Source organism: Myotis myotis, unplaced genomic scaffold (genome assembly GCF_014108235.1).
Source record: "Myotis myotis isolate mMyoMyo1 unplaced genomic scaffold, mMyoMyo1.p scaffold_m19_p_5, whole genome shotgun sequence".
Taxonomy (NCBI): Eukaryota; Metazoa; Chordata; class Mammalia; order Chiroptera; family Vespertilionidae; genus Myotis; species Myotis myotis.
Window position 1 is genome coordinate 100,334,256 of NW_023416357.1, and position 25,194 is coordinate 100,359,449.

The 25,194-nt window shown below is 44.2% G+C and overlaps 1 protein-coding gene and 1 pseudogene across 4 annotated transcripts in view; one reads left to right on the top strand and one right to left on the bottom strand.

The window, feature by feature from the left end:
• The window catches only part of ADCY9 (adenylate cyclase 9), a 147,078-nt gene extending 130,908 nt beyond the window's left edge, over positions 1-16,170 (top strand). For 3 of the 4 annotated variants that reach the window (XM_036310739.1, XM_036310738.1, XM_036310740.1), the window contains exons 9-11: positions 2,792-2,940; positions 6,964-7,005; positions 11,920-16,170. In XM_036310739.1, coding sequence (XP_036166632.1) covers positions 2,792-2,940; positions 6,964-7,005; positions 11,920-13,111 — 1,383 coding nt within the window. In that variant the 3' untranslated portion in view covers positions 13,112-16,170. The remainder of the gene's footprint in view (positions 1-2,791; positions 2,941-6,963; positions 7,006-11,919) is intronic. The other variant, XM_036310741.1, reaches the window with a different exon arrangement.
• Positions 16,171-21,737: 5,567 nt separating this feature from the next.
• Positions 21,738-25,194, bottom strand: part of LOC118656565 — a 30,794-nt pseudogene continuing 27,337 nt past the window's right edge.

The window sequence follows — 25,194 nt, forward strand, 5'->3', positions numbered from 1 at the left end:
TTATATTCCACAAATGAGTGAGATCATGTGGTATTTATCCGCTCTCCAGTTCCATCCATGCTGTGGCAAATGGTAAGAGTTCCTTTTTCTTCTTCCTCTTCTTAAAGAATACCTTTCAGCATTTCATATAATGCTGGTTTGGTGGTGATGAACTCCTTTAGCTTTTTCTTATCCGTGAAGCTCTTTATCTGACCTTCTATTCTGAATGATAGCTTTGCTGGATAAAGTAATCTTGGTTGGTGGTTCTTGCTATTCATCACTTTGAATATTTCTTGCCACTCCCTTGTGGCCTGCATAGTTTCTATTGAGAAATCAGCTGACAATCGTATGGGTACTCCCTTGTAGGTAACTGACTGTCTTTCTCTTGCTGCTTTTAAGATTCTCTCTTTGTCTTTTGCTCTTGGCATTTTAATTATGATGTGTCTTGGTGTGGTCCTCTTTGGATTCCTTTTGTTTGGGGTTCTTTGCGCTTCCTGGACTTGTAAGTCTATTTCTTTCACCAGGTAGGGGAAGTTTTCTGTCATTATTTCTTCAAATAGGTTTTCAATATCTTGCTCTCTCTCTTCTTCTGGTACCCCTATAATTCTGATGTTGGTACGCTTGAAGTTGTCCGAGAGGCTCCTTACATTATCTTCATATTTTTGGAATCTCTTTTTTTCTTTTTCTTTTTCGGTTGGGTATTTTTTGTTTCTTTGTATTTCAAATCTTTGACTTGATTCTTGGGATCCTCTTGTCTGCTCTCTGTAAATTATTCTTTATTTCAGTCAGTGTATGCTTAATTTCTAGTTGGTCCTTTTTCATGTCCTCCAGGGTCTCACTATACTTATTGAGGGACTCACTAAATTTATCGGCGGTTTCCATAAAATTCTTGAAAAACCTTATAAACGTTGCCTTGAACTCTATATCCAGTCGTTTGCTTTCCTCCATTTCTGCCATTTGTGACCTGTTTCTTTGTCTCCGCATTTTGGCTGCTTCCCTGTGTTGATAGAGTGGCTTTGTGTGCTAGGTGTCCTGTAGGGCCCAGTGTCTCAGCCTCCCCAGTTACCTGAGGTGGACACTCTTGGTGCACCCCCTTGTGGGCTTTGTGCACAGTCTTGTAGTTATGCCTTGGTTGTTGTAGGATCACTGGGAGGAATTGACCTCCAGGCCAATTGGCTGTGAGAATCAGCTGTGTCTGCAGTGGGAGAACTTCTGTGCTGGAGACACCCTTCTGGGGCAAGACTTGCTTCAGTGGGGTTTTGGTGCTCACTGAGTCTACACCCTGAGTGTGTCCCTTATGGATCTGAGGAGTTGTAATCTGGATGGTCCCCCTCTGACTACTGGGTACACTGGCTCTTGGATCTAAGGAGGTGCTAATTTAGCCTCTGCCTGCAGTTACACAGCAGGAGCTACGAAGAGAACTGCAGATTCCCCTTCCTTTTTTGGAGTTTGGATGCCCTGATGAGGCTCAGCTGTGAAGCAATGCAAGCTGCTGTGGGGCCTTGGGCCTTCTCTTGGAAGTTCTGGGTCTGACTGGCCCGGCTGCAGTTAGGTAATTATCAGGTTGCAAAGGGCAGAGGCATTCATATGCAAAAGCCTCTGCCCCAGCCTGGGTGGGGCGGGGTCTCAAGGAATCAAAGGACAGAGCAAGCAGCTATGGCGGATCCTTAGCCCTGCCCTAAGGAGTTGCGCGTCTCAGTGTCCCGGTAACGGCTGCAAGCACCTCTGAGGGAAAGCCACCCTCAAGTTCCGAGTTCTGCCCGCTGCCAGACAGTCCAGTTTCTCCCCGTATGAGTCCTGGGTCCCCAGAGACTTCCCGGAACCGGAGTTCAGAGCCGTCGGGAGCTTGTGACTCCCTCCGGGTTCAAAAAGATAGCCGTGTCCTCAGGTGCCAGCCCCTTTCCGCGTGCAAGCCCCCGTACCTCTGCACTTTACTTCCGCAGCTCCTCTGGCTCTCAGTGTGCTTTTCTTTCCTTCTAGTTGTAGAATTTACACTCAGCCAGCCTTGCTGTAGTTCTGGATGATGTCCGTTTTGTGTTCCTAGAAGATTTTTCAATTGTTGTGGGAGGCAGCAATTTCCCGGTGTTTATCTATGCCGCCATCTTAGTTTCTCTCCTCCCCATGAAGAATGAATTAATGCTCTTGTGGAAGATTATATTTTGGGTGAAAGTGACTGTAACATGAACTACCAGGTGGGCTGACTGCGTTTGATGCTTTAACACTAAATTACATTTCCACTGATAGGCAGCAGGTACCTGAAGGAAAGGCTTTTTGAAGGTAACTGATTACACGGTAATTCTCAGAGGGTGTGGCCCACTTTCCCTTTTCTCCAAAGTGCAATTTCCAACCATCTGGAGAATTTTTTTTTTTCATGCAAACATTTTTAAAAATATTTTTAATTGATTTCAGAGAGAAATGGACAGGGGAGAGAGAGATAGAAACATCAATGATGAGAGAGAATCATTGACCAGCTGCCTCCTACTGGGGATTGAGCCCACAGCCTAGGCGAGTGCCCTGATCGAGAATCGAACTGTGACCTCCTGGTTCATAGGTCAGCACTAAATCACTGGGCCACACCAGCTGGGCTGGAGAAGAACTTTAGGGCCTCATGAACTTAACCCTGAAGCTTTCTGTAATTAACCTAATGATTCATGCTCTGTCCCTAAAACTACTGGATATTTTATGATAACTTCAATATCAAAGACACAGATAAATGAGCAAATCATGTGATCTTGTGGTGGTCAGGTGGTAAGTGGGCCATGAGGTGAGGAGGTGGATGGATTCCTAACTGGGCGCCTGCCCCTCTTTGCAGTTCACCGTGTTCATGGACTCAGCCATCCTCATCGCCGTCGTGCACTACTGTAACTTCTGCCAGTTCAGCTCCTGGATGCGGTCCTCCTTAGCCACTGTCGTCGGGGCTGGGCCCCTGTTTCTGCTCTACATCTCCCTGTGCCCAGACAGGTACGTGTGCCACCATGGCTCGTGTCTGGCACTCTCGATGGCAGGGCCACCTTTCCCAGCGTCATTGATGTCTCTCTCACCTCAGTTTCACATCAGCGCTAACACCGTCAGCTCTAACAGATAGTGACTGTCACAGCGTGAGATACCATTCAACACGCATATTGTCAACAAGTGGCGAAATGCCCAAAAAGTAGTGTGCAAAAGTAAATAAATTTAATTATGTGTTTGCATTTAGACACTCCTGGCTGACTACCCCTGGGAGAGAGAATGCAGTAGTCACATGTTTGAACTTATTTATAATGGAGAAGTTTGAATTTAGGAAGGTCAGACCAGGTGCTGTTTCATACAAGACAAATGAAGGAATAAAGGTACAGGTGGACACAAAAATGAAAATCGAAAGCGGGTTCTAACCTAATTTGAAGTAGGGTTAATGTTCCAAGACAGATTGCAGACTGCTGAAGGAGAGGAAATGATGAGGTATGACTGTGCAAGTGACCTGAGCATTATTCATCAATATTGTGTCAAAACAGCTCCCCACACTATCGCATGAAGCATTAGAGTCATCACGAACCACTGTAAATATGTTCTTATTTGATATCCCTCCACATGTCGAAGAATATATTGAGTCCCTGGTACTCAAATAGCCTTCAAAACCATATCACTGGTTAGTGCTGAGGATAGAGTAGGCGGGGTGGGAAAAGAAACAGGAGCTATGTGAGAGATCCCTGGGGACAGGATCAGTTTTTCGTGCTGTACTGCAAAAATAAAAATAGGATGGGTTCTGGCTGGTGTGTTAAGTGGTTAGAACCTCGGCCCCAGGGGACATGGGGGAGGCTTACCAATGGATGTGTCTCTCACACATTGATGTTCCTCTCTCCCCCTCCCCTCCCACAAACCCTCCCTTCCACTCTCTCTAAAAATCAATGGAAAAAATATCCTCGGGTGAGGATTAACAACAGAAAATACATTGGATGGCAATATATGTGCTGTATTTAAAATATCCTATATTAATGAAATCCTTTTCACATGTTCTAATAATTGAATAATGTTTGGTTCTTAGTTTGTTACAATGTGTTTAAAATTGCCTGTTGCATATTTGCAACTGGTTTTGTGGCTTTTAATCATTTTCAAATTAAGATGTAGTTGAAAATACAATGATACTTTGGATAGCAAGATGCACACAAGTGAGGAATTTATTCAAAAATTGCATGATAAGGTCTTGAACCCAATAAGCTTCCTTTTCTGTAACATACTTCTAAATTGTTGACTTTTTGTGTAACTACTTATAAAAACAGTTTACCATCAGCATGCATGGAAGAACCACTTATTTACAGTTACACTCGGTTTAGGCTAGCAGGACATTTCAGTTACATGAAACATTTCTTCATTGTACTTTGTAGGATATCTAATATTCATGGCTCCCCAGATTATTATGATAAGCAGAGACACCCCCAGCATTTCCAAAATGCCCCCTAGAAATGGTATGGTTGCTGAGAACCATTGCTTTAGTAAGTTCAAAAGTAGGTTATCCAGCCCTAGCTGGTTTGCTCAGTAGTTAGAGCGTTGGCCCATGGACTGAAGGATCGCAGGTTCAATTCCAGTCGAGGGCAGGTACCTCGGTTGCAGGCTCAATCCCCAGCCTGGTTCGGGGTGCACGTAAGTGGCAACCAATTGATGTGTCTATCTCACATCAACGTTTCTCTCTCTTCCTCCCTTTTACTTTCTCTAAAAATCAATGGAAAAAATTTCCTCAGGTGAGGATTAGCAGGAAAAAAGGTAGGTTATGCAGTTTGTCACGATATCTAATGAAATCGCCATAGTGTATCTTTGGGTAAAACCAACGCAGTGGTTAGTAATGGACAGAGTAAGTGTCCTTCCTCAATTTACTCTAACAACAACATGAAGGATACTCAAGTTCTGTGCAAATTAAGATTAACGGGAATATAGAGTAGAACTGTCATTCAGTGTCTGAAAGGAAACTGTAATGAGTAGTTAATTACTTTAAGCAAAACAAAGCCTACATCTTCTTTTCTGAAGTTGCGGCCATCTGGAATTATGGTCATTATGAAGCTCTTAAGAGCCTGAAATTCCGCAAACTGCCTTTTATCCTTTTAGATCCCTCACAAACCACCTCGTCAGTTATTTACACTGTCATTCAGTCACTGGTGTGCGGCTTTTCCACGTGGGTCCAGAGAGCCATTGTAATGGGGACCCCTCATCACCTCTTTGCCCAGAATTTAAAGAAGAGATCTTGGGTATGGCTGGCAATTGAATCTCCCCTTGACCCAGTACTTCTCCACACACACAAGATCACTGAGCCCATTTAGCCATCGTCACTGCTAAGTCTTTCCAGGGCAGGAAATATATGGGGTGGTAAACAAAAATATAAACTCATCTCCTATAAAGGGGAGGGGACTCTGAGAACTGTGGCCAGCTTTTCGGGGACACAGACATGTGGATACAGTGATGTCACAGTCATGTCTGGACAGTGTGAGACGAGGACATGAAGTCTTATAATTCATACCTGTGATGTAGCTCTTGCTTTTCTTTCCTTTTCTGTAAAGTCATTTAACACCTCACGTAATTATGAAAGCCACTCGTGAGCCCTCACCTGGCCCTTACTGCCCAGGAGAGCTGCTCACAGATGCTGTGCCATGTCCTCCTTTGAAATGAGCTGGGCTCCCTGGATGGGGAGTTTGCAGTTGATTTCAGGACGGGGTGGGTTCTGGGTGTAACACAATTCCAAAAGACGTTGCTAAGAATGTGGAGACATTAAGAGCTGCATGTGTGTACCTTCCCTAACCAAAAGAGTTCTTTAAGTACGAATGGTTTCAGTGCAATAGCAAAGTCTGGCTTCTCCCTAAGATGTAATCTGCCAACACCTCTAGCAATTCCTTTCAAAATTGGTCCTTTGTCAGTAGACATTGCTTTTTGAACATGACTGAAGTTTCTATTCTATAGACACCATGATTAAATCCTAATTACAAAATTCTAGTAGCCTGGTGCACAAATTCGTGCACATTGAAAGGAAATTAATTAGAAGAAATACTTTAATATCACTATTCACCCTTTCTCTATAATAGAAGTGTCAGCCAAATTCACAATCAACAATGACTGAAACATACGTGTGCGATTGGCACCAGCGAGAGCTTTATCTGTATCACTCATGCACAAGTCAACTTAGCCTTTTATAGATATAGAATAAACTTGCTTAATTAGACCTGCTTTCTGATTTAGCTAAACTTTTTCCAGCCCAGTGAAGCACCCCAACTTCTCTTTCAGGTAATTGTCAGCAACACAGCAGTAAATAGCAACATGAAGCAGATTATTATTGTAGATCACACAGGCAGAACAAAGGGTAAAATATTTAACTGCAGCAGTGTTTGACTATATTCTGCGCAGTGAGAAAACCTGAAGTCATTTTCAAGGTCCACCATTTCTTACTTCTTTTCAGTCGGGTCAAGTTTCTAAGCTTTCTAAATCTCCACTTTCTGGCTAATGAAAAGAAAATAGGATTCCACTAAGTCTCCTATCTACCTTCTCCAGGACTTCTGTGAGGATCAAATGAGATGAGGCACATGAAAACACTTCACAGACATTTGGTTAAAGTGTAAAATGTTTCCACCTGGTTATAAAGCAAGTTGTGTTCCTGGGCTGAAGAAACTGCAAGGAGGCTAGTCGCTTGGGAGAGGAAGCTGGACGTTGCTATGTGACGTCATTACCCGGACGGACACTTATTAGCATATTAGCCTTTTATATATATACATGTGCCTTTGAGAGTTTTCCTGTTTTATTTCGTTTGGTGATTTGCCTATTCTCCATAGCTGATGTAAAGGCTTTATAGCTATATTATTGCCTTTACCTTGTATTATTCTTACTCAACATACAGTATCAAATTATAATAAAAAAATTAACTGTCTAACTTGATCTCCACATAAAAAAGAGAAATTGTTCATTTAAAGTCTTCTCAGATTGCTTTATACAATGCCTTTTATAATATTTTTTAATTTATTTTAATTTCAGTTCCATAGTAATTTCACACCATGGTGCAGTGCAGAATTTCAGGTAAGCTTTTAACATTGTGCTTAAATCTGAATCGATGAGAGAAACTATATTATTACTGCTTATTCCTAAACTTCCTAAATCCAGTTGTATCTTTTTTTTTTTTTTAATATATATTTTATTGACTTTTTACAGAGAGGAAAGAAGAGGGATAGAGAGTTAGAAACATCGATGAGAGAGAAGCATCGATCAGCTGCCTCCTGCACACCCCCCACTGGGGATGTGCCTGCAACCAATGTACATGCCCTTGACCAGAATCGAACCTGGGACTCTTCAGTCCCCAGGCCGACGCTTTATCCAGTGAGCCAAACCAGCTAGGGCAATCCAGTTGTATCTTAAATAAGAAGAACAATATATACATTCTTAAAAGAATAAAGGAAAATATCTGCTTGTTGAAATATCAGATCATAGTTATATTTTATTGGGAAAGTGAAATGATAGTTAAGACATATGTTAGCCCTGGCCTGGTAGGTCAGTTGTTTAGAGCATCATCCCGATACACCAGGGTTTCGGGTTCCATCCCTAATTAGTACACATACAAGAATCAACCAATAAATGCATAGCTAAGTGGAACAACAAATCGATGTTCTACTCTCTCTCTCCCTATCCCCCTCCCTCCCTCCTTCTCTCTCCCTTTCTCTCTCTCTAAGCTAAAAAATTTTTTTAAACCATATGTTAAATTTGGTTTAATTTTATATAAGACTTTAAGAGATCTCACCAATTAAAGAAAAGTACTTTATTCTGTAAAATATTTTGAGATAAATGACTAGAAATTTGAAATAATAAACCCTTGCTTTACTATAAACAGTAAAAAAAAGGGGGTGTACAGTCAAATTGATTAGAGGGGATCAAAACAGACTGAGAAAAACATTTGTGGGACTTGTTTTTACTTTTGGGGGGTGCGGGGGTTACTGTTTTTAAAAAGAGCAAATTAAGACCTGCATAAGTAAAAGACAGAAAAAAACCCAAAATATTCACAAGAGGAAATGTAGGTGGTAAATATATTACTGCTAAAGTCATTGCACATTTAAATAACTACAGAATTCTTTTTGGGCTTTTAAATGGGATCTTTTAAAAGTGAAGACAAAAATACCCAACGCAGACAAGGGTATGGCACATTTATAAATCCTGGTGGTGGTTAATTTTGTGTAGCTACCAGGCACTTATAAAATATAAGTTTGTTTAAGAACTTTACACATTAGGTGACCTTGTCCCCATTTTCCAGATGAGGAAGCTGCAGATCAGAGAAGTTATGAGCCTGCCTGTGGTCACGCAGCTGGTCATTGGCAGTGTGTAAACCCTGGCCTCTCGTGACGAGGCCATGCTCTATCTGCCATGCCTCACCACTCCTCAGAATGGTACAGTTGTTTTAGAAAGTACTTTGACAATCTATAAAAATGCTCATAGCCTTTACGTAAATAATTCTTTTTGTTTATCTGCTGAGGAGATAATTCAGTGTATGGTAAAGGCTGCATGCCCCAAAATCTCAATTTCAATGATTGATAATATTGAAAATTCATCATCAACCTCAGTTGTCAATAAAAAATTAATTAATTATGACATACATACTCAGATTTCATAACTGTTAAAAATGCAGCAACACGGGAAACGTGTATGGTTTTCCTTTATTATGTGAAGTTACATATGTTCTGTAGCTACGGCTAGGCAGTTCATTGTATATGAAAGTGTAAGATGTAACAGTTATGATCTAGTAATGGATGATCTAGTGGTGAATGATGATATTTTTCTCTTTTGTAATTGAAAAATTAAATATCTGTGAACATTTAGATCTTGGAATGAGAATTAAAGTAACTATGGAACAAAGGCAGAATGCGAATGTGTTTCTATATATGATGACAACCATAGTACTTAAAAGCAAAACAGCAGCTTTTTAAAGTTAATTTTTATTGAAGTATATTATATACAAGTAAAAGTACCCAGATCGTAAGAATACAGCTCAATGAATTTTCACAATTACCAATACCACTCAGAACAAGAAGAAAAAAACACATTTCCCCATCTCCAGAAACCCCCGTGTCCCATCCTGGTGGCCCCCCACCCCTGCATCCGAAGCATAGATTTTAAATGGCACTGAAGTCCACGAAAATGTTAACAAATCCTGTGTTTACCTGGTTAGAACCACGAGTGACCTTTGTTTTCTGTTTTTCTCTGTTTTTTAATCTTCCTACTCCGTGATTATGAATTATACTGTATGTTACTCTAAATTTTATTTATGACCTAATGTCCAACTATTAAGTCATGAATTGATCCTTGCATTTAGTCACATAGAATTCCTCCTTTTGAAATGGCCTTTGCTATTTGAAGTTAGGAATAGGGCCATCGCCTTTGTTCCTTCTGTAATAGAATAAGAAATAGGGGTTATAGATCGGAAGTAATTCTCCCATCTGTGTTACAAATCTCTTCTGTTACAGGGCAGCCCTTGGGTACTAACTGTAAATCTGTGTATTAGGACTCTTCCTTTTGAGGCTTAAAATTTAAGCGAAGGTAAAAGCAAACATTGTCTTCTGTTCCTCTTTCCCTGCCACCCCGGTCCACACTCCACTGTTCCCCATCCAAAGGGAGCTGGCCTGTGCCTTCACCAGAGTTAGGCCACGCTGCTGGCTTTGTCACAGCACAGCAAGAAAAGCAACAAAACCGGTAGAATGGTGGAGGAAACCTAGACACCTCACCACAGGGGTTTCTACCACAGGGTTTCTACCACAGGGGTTCCCGTGCCGGCCATGCTGTTAGGATGACATTAAGCCTTGGTGCTGTCACCCCAAAAAGAGGCTGTTCCTTTGTGTCTCGACTGTGGAGACGCAGAAAGAAGCCGATGAGACGGGCTCACTCACAGAGAGGAGGTTTACTTCTCCTCTCCCTACTCTAAAGCCAGCCGGAGGTTTGAGGGGCTAGAGTAGACAGATCTGTTTTAGTCCTCTAAAATAGTTATTCTGTCCAGTGCTTGAGATTCAGAATAGGTATTGCCCTTCACACTGGGGAACCAGAGAACAGCCCCTGACAGCAGGCGCGGTTATTGGCAGGAGAAGAAATTAAAAGGACAAGTTGGAGATTTCCAGGGGGAATTGTAAGGGCACAGTATTTAAATGGCAGCAATTCCACTTCCAGGAGTTTATCCCACAGACACACTCATTCTTATGCCCAGTGACACAGAGCAGGACCATCACTGCAACATGGTTCCCGGTAGTAAAAGAAGGACACAACCTAACACCTGCAGGAGGGAGTCTGGGCGTAACTGTACATCAAGCATGTCAAACTCGAAGGCCAACACGGGCCAGATAAGCAAGGTTTAAGTTTATGTGGACCCACCCAAAAAAACAAAAGCTTCAATTTTCATAGAAACCTAGGTTTATTTTGATAGAGACATGCTGAATACAAAGGGCTGAAATAGAACATTTTAATGAAAATTAATATTTTTTCTTGAACATTAACTTACCAGACACTGAATAACTGCACAAACTAATAAGCGTAACCCAAATAAACCTATTTTTCTTGTTCTCCAAAAGTGAAATATTTCCTGTTTGCACACCAAACAAGTCAGTCCAAGACTAATGATGTGGCCGGCAGCTAAAATATTTGCTGCTAGTATTAGTGGAGAGAAATGGTGCACCTACATGTAAGGCATGTAAGGAAAATGAATGCAACACGATTATAGTAATCAGTCATTAGCAAATGTTGTAGTTCATTATTAATAACTAGAGAACTGGTGCACAGAATTAGTGCATGAGTAGGACTGGTTCGTGACCAGGGCCGATTGGGGCCTTTCTTTGTTCTATGCTGCCCCCTGGTGATCAGCACACATCATAGCAAGCGGTTGGTCTCCTGGTCAAACTCCCACAGGGACAGTTTGCATATTAGGCTTTTATATATAGAGGTTATGTATAACAGGATATAGTAAAAATTAAGTTACGAAATTTTTATTGAAACATTTCTTACATACCGTTATATTGACTGGGCCACAAAAATATTCATTGCAGGCTGCGAGTTTGACACACTTGCTGTGCATCCGTGCATTAGAATACCATACAACCTCAAGAAAATGACACTGTTGGTTATCTTGAAGGAAGGACACATATTTTTCATTGTTTATATAGTTTGAGATTCTTATAATGTGTAACTCTTAAAAGTATACATTTTACACTTTTTTTAAAATGTTAAGTTATCTTGAATGACTGGCAAAACAGAACTAACTCAGAGTGGGGGATGGTATTTATACATTTATACAGGTAGAGAGTAGAGAACTTATAATTTTTCTTTGTAAAATTACAAGTCTTTCAAAACGAAAGTTGGATTAGAAATCTAAAAAGTGAATATTTCAGAGAATGTTAAATTTCTTGGGTCCGATAATGGTGTGGTTATGTAGGGAGATATCCTCATTCGCAGGAGATACACACTGAAACATTCAGGTATGAAGTGTCAGTGTTTACAACTTACTCTCAGAATGTTCAGCAACAAGTGTGTGAGTGTGCGCGCACGTTGACAGAGAGAAAAAGGAAAGTGGCAAAACGTTAACAACTGTTGAATCCCGGAGAAGGATGTGTGAGGTTTGTTTTGCTAGTCTCTTAACATTTCTATAAAGTTGACATTTTTCAAAATTGAAAGTTGGGGAAAAAGAAAAGATTTTTTAAAACCAAAGAGCTTCTGAAAAGCAAAGGAATGACAGGACACTTATGAAAGAAATCAGTTACAAAAGTCAGTCTTTATCTCTCCATGTCTTTAGCTAGCCAACTAAGCAGAAATGGCTTCTGCAGCTGCAGTCGTTGGAGGCTTGAGCTCAGAACATTTTATGCAGGATGCCGGCTAGCTGGGCTAGTTCAGAACCTGGAAGTACAGAGAGTAACCTTTCCTTTAAGAGATGCATGTAAGAAGAGACCTCTTTCTCTTCTCTTTCCTCTCCAGTTCCGAGAGAAACCCGTGCAGTAGTTCATTGCTGCATGACAGCAGGAGACCGGTCAGCCTGATTGGCCAGGAGGTGATTCTCGCCTTCTTTCTCCTGCTCTTGTTGGTCTGGTTCCTGAATCGAGAATTCGAAGTCAGCTACCGCCTTCACTACCACGGGGACGTGGAGGCGGACCTTCACCGCACCAAGATCCAGAGCATGAGGGACCAAGCAGACTGGCTGCTGAGGAACATCATCCCCTACCATGTGGCTGAGCAGCTGAAGGTTTCCCAGACCTACTCCAAGAACCACGACAACGGGGGAGTCATCTTTGCCAGCATCGTCAACTTCAGCGAGTTCTACGAGGAGAACTACGAGGGAGGCAAGGAGTGCTACCGGGTCCTCAACGAGCTGATCGGGGACTTTGACGAACTCCTGAGCAAGCCGGACTACAGCAGCATTGAGAAGATTAAGACCATTGGGGCCACGTACATGGCCGCATCGGGGCTGAATGCCACACAGTGCCAGGATGGCAGCCACCCGCAGGAACACCTGCAGATTCTGTTTGAGTTCGCCAAGGAGATGATGCGCGTGGTGGATGACTTCAACAACAACATGCTGTGGTTCAACTTTAAGCTCCGCGTCGGCTTCAACCATGGACCCCTGACAGCGGGGGTCATCGGCACGACCAAGCTGCTGTACGACATCTGGGGAGACACCGTCAACATCGCCAGCAGGATGGACACCACGGGAGTGGAGTGCCGCATCCAGGTGAGTGAAGAAAGCTACCGTGTCCTCAGCAAGATGGGCTACGACTTTGACTACAGGGGCACGGTGAATGTCAAGGGCAAAGGTCAGATGAAGACCTACCTTTACCCAAAGTGCACAGACAATGGGGTGGTGCCTCAGCACCAGCTGTCCATCTCCCCAGACATCCGCGTCCAGGTGGATGGCAGCATCGGGCGGTCTCCCACAGACGAGATTGCCAACCTGGTGCCTTCTGTACAGAACTTGGACAAGCCATCTCTGGGTTCCGAGAATAACACACAGGCCAAGGACCCTCACCTGTCTTCTAAGAGACCCTGGAAAGAGCCTGTCAAAGCTGAAGAAAGGTGTCGATTTGGCAAAGCCATAGAAAAAACTGACTGTGAAGATACGGGGATGGAAGAAGCCAATGAACTCACCAAGCTCAACGTCTCCAAGAGTGTGTGACGCAGCACCTGACCGCTGCCCACGGTGCTCTGTTCCTCGAAACACAATAATATTTGTATTTGGCTGTTGTGTGCTCCAAGCACCACAGTTTCCATCTCCAGGCGTGGCGTCACGTGGTCATCGCAGCCCTAACTTCTGTGTAGATCACAGTTATTCAGGGTTCATTTCCATCCATTTCGTTCCCTTTCTCCCCCGGAACGCCCTCCCCTTGGTGTAACCGTTCAGCAGCGTGGAGAACAAGTGCCTTCAGGAGCTGGCTGTGGCTGCAGAGTCGAGGGACAGAGACCACAGGGTAGAGGTCATGGCATTGGGTATTGTTGGACTTTTAAGACAAAAGCTGTGGTTAAGATACCATTTTTATTGCTTTTTCTCACGAGACACTTTTCTTTGCTAATGCCATGTTTTTGAGGCTTGTTTTTCTCTATATAATGAATAGTGTTTTCCTGTGACCGGACCGTTCTCTGTAAATACACACACGCACACACACTTGCATTTATGAATCTGAGCTCAAGTGCCAGTCACTCACCGAGGGGAGGTCAATGACGGCAGTGTGGGCCGAGAGCAGCGGTCAGCCGACAGCCTGGCGCCCCTCCCGCCCTGCGCCTTCCCGAGCGCCCGGCCCTTGTGGGCTGCGGGCGCCCCGCTCCCCGTACCTCCACACGCAGGCCAGGGCTCCAAATGCAAGCCCGTAACTAAGCTGGGGAAGCCAGGCCTCAGGAATTTACAAGCTGTTTTCATTCTGCCCTCGTGAGGTGCCGAGGGGTCTCCCAGCTGGGAGTGCAGGGGTTTGTCCTTGAGGCTGACTCGTCTGAGAGGAAAATGAAAATAAATGCCTGAGGGTTGCATTTATTTATTTATTTATTTATCAGGAAATGTGTTTTCAGGGAGGGGATGCCAGGCCGTTCTGCTGAAGGCACACAGCGGAGGGTGAGACGTTGTCTGTTAGTGCTTTCGCCTCTCTGGCCACCTGCCCTGCAAGGGGGCCAGGCAGGACCCAGGGGCACGGACCGCGCTCAGGTCAGAGCAGCTCTCCGTCGCCACGTTTTATACCGAGTGCCGCTCCTTCTGCCCTGCGTGACGCGGGGCGGGTAGGAACCGGCGGGGTATGAAGCCCGGGGTCTGGGCTGAGCGCGGGGGCAGCAGGCAGTGCGGGCACTGTCTTGGCCTTCACCCATTCAAGAAGTTTCTCTATCCTTCCCACTGCCAGCCTGTGCTGGGCCTGTTTGGGGCAGGACTGGGCCTGGTGAATGAAGGCCAGCCCTCTCCAGATGGAGGTCTTGCACTGTATATTGGGGCAGAGTCGTCTGGACGCAAATGGGGTGTTAATCCAGGACAGTGTAGAAAACAATTCTGTGCTCTTTGTTGCCAATCCTCCTTGTAATTACATTTTGCCACATGAAGTCTGAACTTTATGTAGAACTGAACTCGGGCTACAATTGCCTTGTCATAGTCATAGTTATTGTTAAGGTGACACTGGCACACGGCTCCTGGGATCATTTGAGAACTAGCTCCTTCTCTGTTTAAGGTCTTCACCGACATGCCCTGTGCATTTGCTTTTCACCGGTAAATCTGTGTGTAATTTCACAGCTGCGTTAAGTTATCACTCCTCCTCCCCAAATTTGTACAGACTGTCATTTCCAGCATCATGACATATTGATTCTGATCAGCCATCTATCTCCCCAGGGGACAGCCACCCGGCTGTTCAGCCATAGCCAGGACCACGCCATCCTGGGGAACTGAGCATGCTCAGTAACTACGATCTTCCTTCAGGTTTCACTGTCACTTTGTTGTTCTTCCAATGCCGGAGAAAGGATGGTTGTGACAATACCTCTTGCTTCTAAAGAATGTATTCTTATAAAATATTGCAGAATTTTTATTTTTATTTTTATTTAAAAAAACACTACCTAATGCTCTCCTTGTCTGTAAGGATTGTGGGCGTGTTCGGGGTTTCTTCCACCCGTATTCAGGCGTGTGTGTGAGTGCGGCTCTGTTCCTTTGCCTGCTCGCTTCAGGCTCTGGAGCTGTGGCGGCACCTAAGGGGCTGGGCAGTTGCCTACTTGTTACCAGTGTCTCTGTTGTTGCGCCCAAAACATACTCTGCAAAGTTCATCTCTGCACCCACTTCCTTCCTATCGAACTCTTTTTCCCCTTCCCCACCTGCAAAGGTGTTTATGATTCCTGGCCCTGGGAGTCCGAGAGGCTGCAAACCACCGGGAGAGTCAGACCGCATGGTGGTCTGGCTCAGCATTGTGCAAACCGGAGCCTGTGATGGACAGCTCACCCTGAGCCTTCCTAAACAGCCAGTTCAGATGTGCTCTCTAGTCCTTCCCAGTTCCCTGCTCTGAAGCATACCTCATCACGGAGCCACAGAATCCCTGCAGCGGAACTGCTGTGTGTCTCACCGAGCTGGCATTGAACAGATAGTTGCTGAAGACAGATGGGTTTCCAAGCAGCAGGTTCAAGCACTCCCAGCATGAGGATGCATTCTTCAGAATGGCAATACCTCTCCTGAACTTAGGGCAGGAAGCAATACTTCAGAAATGAATGTGTGTAAATAGTTGCTTTGAGTTGCAATTGCTATTTTCTTCTTGGCCCCAGGTCAGATAAAATTATACATATGTATAAACAAGCACATAATTTTATCCAATGCAAACAAACGTAGAGCATCAGTTATTAAACCCTTAAGTAGCTTGAAGAGTCGCACAGATTATGCAACACCTGCACACGACTCTGTTAACACTGACTTCGCTTGTGGAGGCACCTGCACATTTGCACATGACACTGAGAGCCAAAGGCCACGTGCTCCCGTGACATGGTCTGTAATAATCTGTAGTTTCCAAAGATCGGTCTGCGTTTGCATTTCTAAATTTTTGAGGTAAACATTTTTTTGGTTGGTGGTTTCAGAAAATCACATGCCTGGAATCTGAAATTAAATTAGCAAGGACCAACTGTTTGCATTTTCCACCTTTCCTTTGCTTTATTCTTGGTAAATTGTTAATTTTAATAATTTCAGAATGCATCCACTAAAGAAATGGACATTAAAATATTCTAAAATCTAAATATTTGATGCCTGGTATTCTCATTGGAAAGGTCAGTACCACTTCAGAGATTGGGGCACCCCTTGTCTCCTGCAATTTGTGGCTTGAAATAGGAAGATTTGCTTTTCTTTTGCATCATGACTTTGAAAACAAGGCAACTAAAAAAAATCCCTATATGTCCTGTGGGGTTTTTTTATGGATATATTTGCTACAGTTAACTTTGGTTGAGAAGTATTTATTTTTACATGGAACTTTAAAAACACACACACACACACACACACACACACATACACACAGAGAAAAGCAGGTTGTAGGACTAATTTTGCTTGTGATGACAACCCCATTTTATTGGGCCTCCTAATCGTTTTTTCCTGCATTATCTTAAGAGAAGGGATTGACTAGGAAAGGACAGTAGCCTCTCCCTTGCAGAGTTCCTGGGGGTGCCCGTACCACAGGGAAGTCACAAAACCACTTCAGAATCTGAAGTCCCAGAGACTTTCCCCAGATAAACACACATGCCATTTATACATCTCAGGGGTTCATGACACCTCCAACTCTGGAGCCAAATAGAACCTGCTGGGATTGAGACTCTTGTCGACTCAGTGAGAGGAGATGGAGATGTGGGCCTGTCCGTCCTTGCGCATCAGCTTGCAGGGGTCAAGCTTCTAGGTGAGTCTCTGCTGGAACCTGGTGCCAATGAGGACACTACTCCTTGATGAGGACACTCTTTCCCCCTGAAGCTGCTGCAGGCTTCCCTCGGAGCCTTTCAGAGCTTAGGGAGTCACGGTCTTCGCTGCTCAGAAGGTCTGGGTCTTTTCCACAAGAAAGAACATCCAGGAACGTAAAGGATTTCTCACACAGTCCAGAAAGACAGCCTCTAATGTTTGCCATGAGTCTCAAAATTTAGCCTTTGTGATTTCTCTTGTGTTTAAAAGCTCTTCACACGTGGTTCTGTTGTGGGAATCCGTCATTGTGGCCACCTGGAAAAAGTCCCAAGTTCCAGGAAAAGGAAGCTAACTGGGGAAAGAGATAAACGAGAGGAAGTGATTAAGAAAAAGTATGCACTTGCACACCATATACATGTAAATTTAAAATCTCCCCAAGTGTCTATTTTTATACAGTTCCTTTGCAAAAAAAAATGTTTGTTTTTTTTTTAATAACATGACTTCAAAGAATTGTTACTGTTATTAGAGTAATTTAAGCTTGGGGAATTCTCATATTCCTGCTGGGCCTGAAAGTCGGAAGGAGATGTGAATTAAGCAATCATCTATTGAGCAATCTGTCATCAACAGCATCTATTACTAACCTTTTCTCTGGCTCACAAAGCCTTTGATAATTTGATGAAGGTTGTGGCTCCTTTCTCCAGAAAATGCACATAAGAATAAGCTCTCTTAATGTTGCATATAATTTCAGGAGTTCCTGGAAATAAATAAAATACCCCTGATTTGAAATAACTAGAGGAATGATGGTTTTTAATTATAGCTATCTGCAAATCCGGTTTCTAGGCATTTATGGACTCTCCATTGGGAACTTGATTAAAAGTGTTAATGCTGCTTATTTATATATGCGTTTCCAATCAAAACTATATTTTACATTTTATGTCTGAGTTACCTAAATATATTTGAAGAGCTACTCAAAGAGCTTTTCAATATATAAACATAAAGTTAGTCAAATACTTTCCAACAGTTAAGTAACATTCAGCCAGTATTTACTGACAACCTACTATGTGCCCTGTCATACCCAAGCTCCCTTTATGTAGGTTGTTCAACTTGCTGCAGTACTTGAGAATATTTGAGTATCAGCTGTGATTAGAAACTGTGCTTTTCATGATGGCTCTACCACTATGAATTCCACCGGTACACTGAAGGGAAGTTCCAGACACCTGGGGTCACATGGTGACATCCCTTTCCGTATTGACAGTATTAAACAGTGGCTCCTTAGTATCTTCTGTAAACGATTAGATTACTTTTGTGTTTATGGTCTATGGATTGCTTAGCCTCTCAAGAAGGAGCAACAGATGAGAAACGTTCAGAGAAAACAACGACACCAATATTGTGTTGGATCCACAGTGAGAGAGGGGCCACTCCACATGCTACTCATAAGGTCATGCATTTTGTTTTAAAACAATCCTCTCCTGATGGCAATTCGGTCCCAACATGAGGGGCTCAGAGCTGGATGGAGCAAAGCCCTGGCGTGGACTGATTTGGCTGGTGGCAGCCTTTCAGGAATAACCACCAGGGAAGGGTGTTCCGCTCTCTGAGGAGCATGGTGGGTAGAAATCTCTGCCAACCCCATCTCCACCCTATGCCTGGTCGTGAGGCGAGGCAGCCCAGCGTCCAGCAGTCTTTTGAAAGGATTGCTCTTTCGCCCTCTTCCTCTGACCTTGATCTCAGAAAAGTCTTGCCTTCTAGGTTGGAGGGTGAGGAATGGTATCAGGAAAGAGGAGTTATTTGGAAACTTGTCCATGTGATTCTGGGAAAAGGAAGCAGAGTGGGAAAGGGGAGTGATGGCGACTTGTAGACTCTGCTTGGACTCCCCTGGGCATAGACACGCTGTGCCTGAGGCAAACTTCAGTGGCTCAGCATGCCCTTCCTTCTTGGGACTGGCTCTCATTCTCCCAGCTTCTGAGGTCTCCCAAACTGACCTCTGGAAGTCTTCTCACCATGGCGCAGCCCCACCCAGTTCTGTCTCTGTGTGTCATGGGTGGCCATTCCTCTCCAAGGACGTGTCCCCACCCCCATTCCCACCATCTTTGACCTCCCAAGTAGGTTTCAGTGCCATGCCATCCTCATTCCCCAACTTCAGGAATATAGATTCAACTACAGCAACATGATTTAGCAGACACTTTATTTATTTAAGGAAAGTAATTCCTTCTCACATATGCAAATATGCCTCTATATGTAAATTCAGCTCTCACATATGCAAATATGCTTCTATATGTAAAATAGTCTCTCATTATATGATGCATTCCCACCAAGGAACTCGAAATGCCTGGAATCCTTTTTATCCCCATGATGTCTCATCCAAGTGGGTAGGCAGGGGTGTTTTCTCTGTACAACAGATTTGAAAGCTCAGGTTCAGAGCTGCTCAGTGGCTTGCCCAGGTTCAGCTTGTTGTTCACCATTTCCAGTTACACGGCCAGAAAACAGAGCATGCTGCAAATCCAAGTGATATAACTTCTTGGCCTCCCCCTTCCTGTGCCAGGAAAGAACAAAGACTCCAGGTGGTGGAATGGGACATTGTGCATTTAAATGGTGAAAGTACCCAGGAGTCGGCAAGTGGCCAACAAGGTACAACACATCTTCCCTTGTCTCCCTCTACTCTTCTTTTTGTAAGACTGGCTACTTGAATTACGTGTCAGATATTTAAATTATTATCTAATGTATGCTTGGAATGGAGAAGTTTTAAAATTATTCAAGTGTCCATGTGCTATCAAAGACCATCAGGGAAGAGAGGCAAAGTTTGCAACACGCTGGTGCCTTCCGAAAGATTAGTGTAAAACACAGATTATTTTGGTGTCCTGTGCTACCTTCCAATTTAACAGCAATAGATCATGTACCTTTAACACAAAATTGTTTTTTCTAACTATTTATTGCACAATAATTTTTTTATTATAGTGTTAGATCATTTTAAAAATACCTTATATATCTATACATCTCCAATATTTCAGGAACGTATTAGAGAAAGGGAACGAAAAAACAAATATCACTGGGCCTTTAACTTGAAATAGCATAGAACATAATTTGTAATTTGACACCAATTTGGAGATCTTGGATTTAAAAAAACTGTTGACTGTTTACAGAGGACTGAGAACACCAAGAGTTTACTTTTTAGAAGCAAGTTTTGTAACATGGTGTGTTGAGGGAACTTTTCTTGGGTAATTTTGTTTGGCCAGGATGACATCTCTTCTTCCTCAAGAATAAAGGCTTCTGGTGGTATCACAGCTACATTTAGAGTATTCATTTAGCACAGAAGAATATGGCTGAATATTGTCCTCGTTCTCCTGCTTATATTAATTGCATGACAAGTTGTACTTTCCAAAATCTTCAGTCAAGGACTTCCATAGACTTCTCACCCTAACCTACCGTGACACTGGGAGAATGTTCAGATTTGTTTGTATGTTTTTTAATTTTGAAGAATGTTATTTATATGAACTTTCAGGAAATTAATACAATAAAGCCTAAGAAGATACGGTAAAACTATTTTTAAAAAGAGATTTGAAGCAGTTATGCAGATAATTGAGGGTAAAAGCATCCTTTTTCCTAAAATGTTTCAAATGGGTCAACATTTATTGAACGAATTTCTTGCATGAATCACATGGATAGTGATTCAAATTCTTCCATTTCTTATGTAGCCAATACAGTGGGCCACTTCAGCCCGTTCAGAATCTTATTTCCAAATTTCCTCTTCTTCACCTGTCCATTTTGTTGGCAGAATTACAATAGGCTCAGACCTGCATGCTTTGAGAGAAAACCAAGTGTGAGCCATTCAACAGTTTCCAGAACTCCAAGAGTTTGTCTGTGCTCCTCACAGGTGGCTTCTGTCACCACCCAAGACCTGGTGCACCTGTGCCCGTAGCAACGGCCCCGTGGATGACTTGAAGCAGGAGCTGTGCCAGTGCCGGGAGAGTGTCCGCCGTGCGTGAGACCGGCTGGCAGAGTGGAGGAGACTGGCTCTGCAGGTCCTTGGGAGGTGAGAAAGCAGCCTCCACGCCCCAGCACGGTGCCAACCCTCCTGCTGTCGCTCTGGCTCCTGGGTGAACAGTGATGACTTCATGTTCTGCTTGTAACACTTTTCCTGGTCTGTACCTCATGCACTGACCCAGCTTGAGATGCTTCAGGACCTGGCACCCACCACCCTTCGGAAAATCATCTGCACGCCCCAATGGTGAACTGGGCGTTGTGGGCCCGATTTGGGCTTAGAAAGAGGATCTTCATGCCTCAGCTCCTGGGCTGGCCCAGCAGCAGGGAACCAGGCTCTTGGGCCTCCATGGAACCCATAGAGACCCCAGCCAATCTCACCAATGGTTCTGGGGTCCCAAGCTGTCTTTGGACTTGGGGGAGTGCAGGGACAGAGCAGAGGACCAGCTGGGGATCCCGGAAAAGTGGTTGTAAAAGAAGTGCAGTTCACCAACATCCGGTGCAGCCGTGCTGGGCTCCCAGGCAGCCCTTAGCCACCTCTGCACCCCTCAAGTGCCGCAGCTGCCGGCGCCATAAGCCATTAGTTGGGGGGTGCCAGCAGGGCCTCCTGGTGCACCCTCCTCACGCGACAGCATTAAACCGAAGCACCAATAACGCACGGATGAGCACCGAGCGGAAAACCCAAAGCCTTAACATCCTCTCGGGAATCCTGTGTCAGTTGCACCATTTGTAACAGGCGGCATTCTAGGATGTAACGTCCCTGAGATGATCTAATTGCTAAAAGCAGCTTCCACTGTCTCAATCCGTGCAGTCATCCTCATTCCAAAACCGATGCTATGAGGCGCTCCAGCGGCGATGTAACCCGACCCGACCGGTCACGGTCACACGGTCACGGTCACGGCGCCCCAGCCAGCCCCGCCTCGCCGGTCACGGAGCAAGTCTCCGTGGTTCATGGGGTAGAATCACTGTCAAGAGGCAACGCGGCCTGTTCCCGCCGCCTTTTGACTTGTGGGTGGTTTATGTTCTGTCCTAACACTGACCTTCTGTCACACACCCGACTCGGGCTCCCTGTGCATGGCACTGAATCCTGCTCGTCCTGAAACACAGAAAGAAATACGGAACATTTTCATCATCTTTCCATCCCGGAGCATGGGTAGTTTTCTTTTCTCCTCAATGCATATCCTAAGACACTGCTTGTGGGTCTCTCTTTCCTCCCCTCCAACCTTCTACTCGTCCGCACTTTCCTCTCTTCTCTTTTCCAGAAGATAGAAACACAGAGAGGGGAGCTTAACCTTTCCATTCCGTTGGAAAGGAGCTGAATTGTAAATAAAAAATAAGAAACTGGTTATGGTCGGTCAACAACCAAACCCAGGAAGAACTGTATCTGTGAGATATACATATGTCTCTCTATATAGATAAAAGCACATTATCTTTCATTCACTACTACAGACTTGTAATCTATTGTATATTAAAATGTTTTACTGTATCAGAGAAAACTTTACGCGGTAGACCGAGAAAAGCTGTGGGGGGAAAAATTCAAAATATAGTATAATTGACTCAAATGTTGTTGTCTGTCTATTCTGGGCTTGGCACAATTTCAAGGGAAAAAAATGTACTCGATATAAATTAACCAGAAAATTAATTTATATGGAAGGTTAAAGAAACTGCTTTTTAACACAACCCCGATCCATAGAGCCTACCCACGCGTTTGCTCTGTGCAGTCCACGTGGGCCGAAAGCTGGTCGCTGCATTTTAATCCAGATGCAGGCGCTGCAGGGAGAAGGTGCTGCAGCCCTAGATCTAGCCTGGCCTCCATGGGGCCACGGGCAGCTCCTCTTAGCTTGAGGAGGGGTGTCCAAAGCAACACATGGTGCAGCTGCAAGTTTCCAAGGCCTTGAACGCCACTCTTGGGATTGGAAGTTTCAGTGGCCCCTTTCCCCCAGCAGGAACGTAAGCAGACAGAAAAATAAAGAAAGAGAGCAGAGAAGTGCCCTCCCCTGGAGGGTCCCTGTCCCGGAGCAGAACGGGGAAATGAGGCCTCTGCAGTCAGCAGTGCAGGTGGATGCACTGCTCTATCCCGGGTCTGGTGCCAGCTCTCACTGTGACTTCCCTGGAGTTGGTTCAACACTGAGCTGAGCTCACAGACCGGAGGGAACCAACACTTGTTTTCTTTGGACTGCTTTGAGCAAAAATAGAAGAAAAGGAGCTCATTTTTTCCCAAAGATTTTTGGGGCAATCCAATAGTACAGATCCAAAGTAAGTAAGTATTCGCCAGCCCAGTTTCCCCGTCTTTCAAGACACAAGTGTGACTTCCAGTTCCTGGACTGTGAGGATATGCTGAAGCCGAGCCCACAAGTGTAGCACCAGGAGTCAGAGCGCACTCTGCGTGGTTGGGTGAGGTTTCCTGTAGGGAGTGTCCGGTGCAGTTCTCCACTCTGAGTCTGGCTTTTGTAGCGGGTGTTAGGTAAACAGGTGTGCGAAGCTGGTCAGCAAACCCAGGAGATTGGACGTTTTTAATTTTGTTTTTTTTAATTCAGCCCAACTATCTAGAAAAAAAGACATTCTTGCTCTCCTAGCCACTGAGCGGTGTTCAGGGAAGTGAGGAGGAAGGTCATTGGATGTGCAAATGCCCTAATGGCCACATTTTCTTTTGTCCATGAAGGAAACGCTGTTCACCTCCTCCTTTTTCCAGTCATCAAGCTCCTGTGAAAATAAGAAAGCATCTCTTTAAATGCAGTCATGCCCTGGAAGGGCCCCCTTTGCAGCCCAGTGGCTCTCCTGAGATTGAATCGTCATCCCAGGTGGGCCCTGGGACCTGCCTGTGTGATTGGAGACATCACGTCCTTTGGTAAAACAAGAGAGGATCCTGTATAATAAACTCCTATAGCCAAAGGGGTCTGTGAGCAAATGTTAAACCTCGAGGATATCATTCTCAGTTTTCAGTTTTGATTTACCAGTTGGTTTTTCCAGAGGGCTTCCCCCCGCCCCTCCCCCCAATTAAATTAGTCACTCTGGTGCTGTTGTGAGGCGGTCGTTTAATTTCATGGCTTTCATAAGTTTACAGGAACATAAAAATGTGATGCCCATGAAATTCATTACAATTCTCCATTATCCTGTGGATTTGGTGCCCATCTGTCTTGCATATGTTTCAGCGGTGGCTTACAATGGCCCTTGCCATACAGTGGCCATATGCCTATTCACTACGCACATGTGGAAACGTGCATGCATCTAGGCCAGCAGTTCTCAACCTTTTCCATCGCGTGGCAACATAAACTAATTATTAAAATTCTGCGGCACACCAAAAAATATATTTTTTTGCTATTACGACAAAAAGAATAGGTATAATTTTTACTCATTCATACCAGAGGGCTATTGTTGTGTTGGCTGTTGTCTCTTTTCTTTCTTTCTTTCTTTCTTTTTTTTGGACAATCTAAGGGAAAGGAGGTCAACCACGCACACTGGTGGAAAATCGCTGATCTAGACCCAAGACTAGTGGTAAACTAAGGCTGTCTCTGACTTGGATTCTAAACCCCCATGAAGGAAAGTCCCCCCCAGAAAAGCACACAAGCATTGGTGTATTCGTGAGAATAGATTTAGAAACAGTCCTTCCAGCCCAGCAAATGTCATTTTGTTTCTGTCTGCTCACTCGTTCATCTGCAATAAACCTGACAAAAATTTCCAGAATGAAAATGTGCATATTTGGGGGAAACGTTGGCAGGCAGCCACAGACGCAAAGGACGCTAACTAATTTTGCTCTTGTTTTTCTGCCAGTAACTGCTTGGCGGCCCACACTCCAGAGCTCCAGGGGGGATTCGGATGGGTCAGGTGCACACAGGCCACGGAGAAGGTGATAGGTCAGTGGTTCTCAACCCTCCTAATGCCCCGACCCTTTACTACAGTTCCTCATGTTGTGGTGACCCCCAACCATAAAATTATTTTCGTTGCTACTTCATAACTGTAATTTTGCTACTGTTATGAATCGTCATGTAAATATCTGATATGCAGGATGTATTTTCATTGTTACAAATTGATCATAATTAAAGCATAGTGATTAATCACAAAAACAATATGTAATTATATATGTGTTTTCCGATGGTCTTAGGCGACCCCTGTGAAAGGGTCGTTCGACCCCCAAAGGGGTCGCGACCCACAGGTTGAGAACCGCTGTGATAGGTCATAGCCAAGTGAACTTCTCTGCTCCGGAACACTGTTTAGCCTCATTGCCCCACCTCTCAGGCCATAGAGATGGGGCAGTCCCACTGCCTTGGACGGTCAACTCGCTCACTTGTCTGTTACACAAAGAACGTGGACCTTATGCATTGCACCAATGCAATGAAATCCATTTAAATCTGGTGTGCCCGACCTTCCTCCACAGTCAGAGGGACCCTTCGCTTTACCAAGGAAGG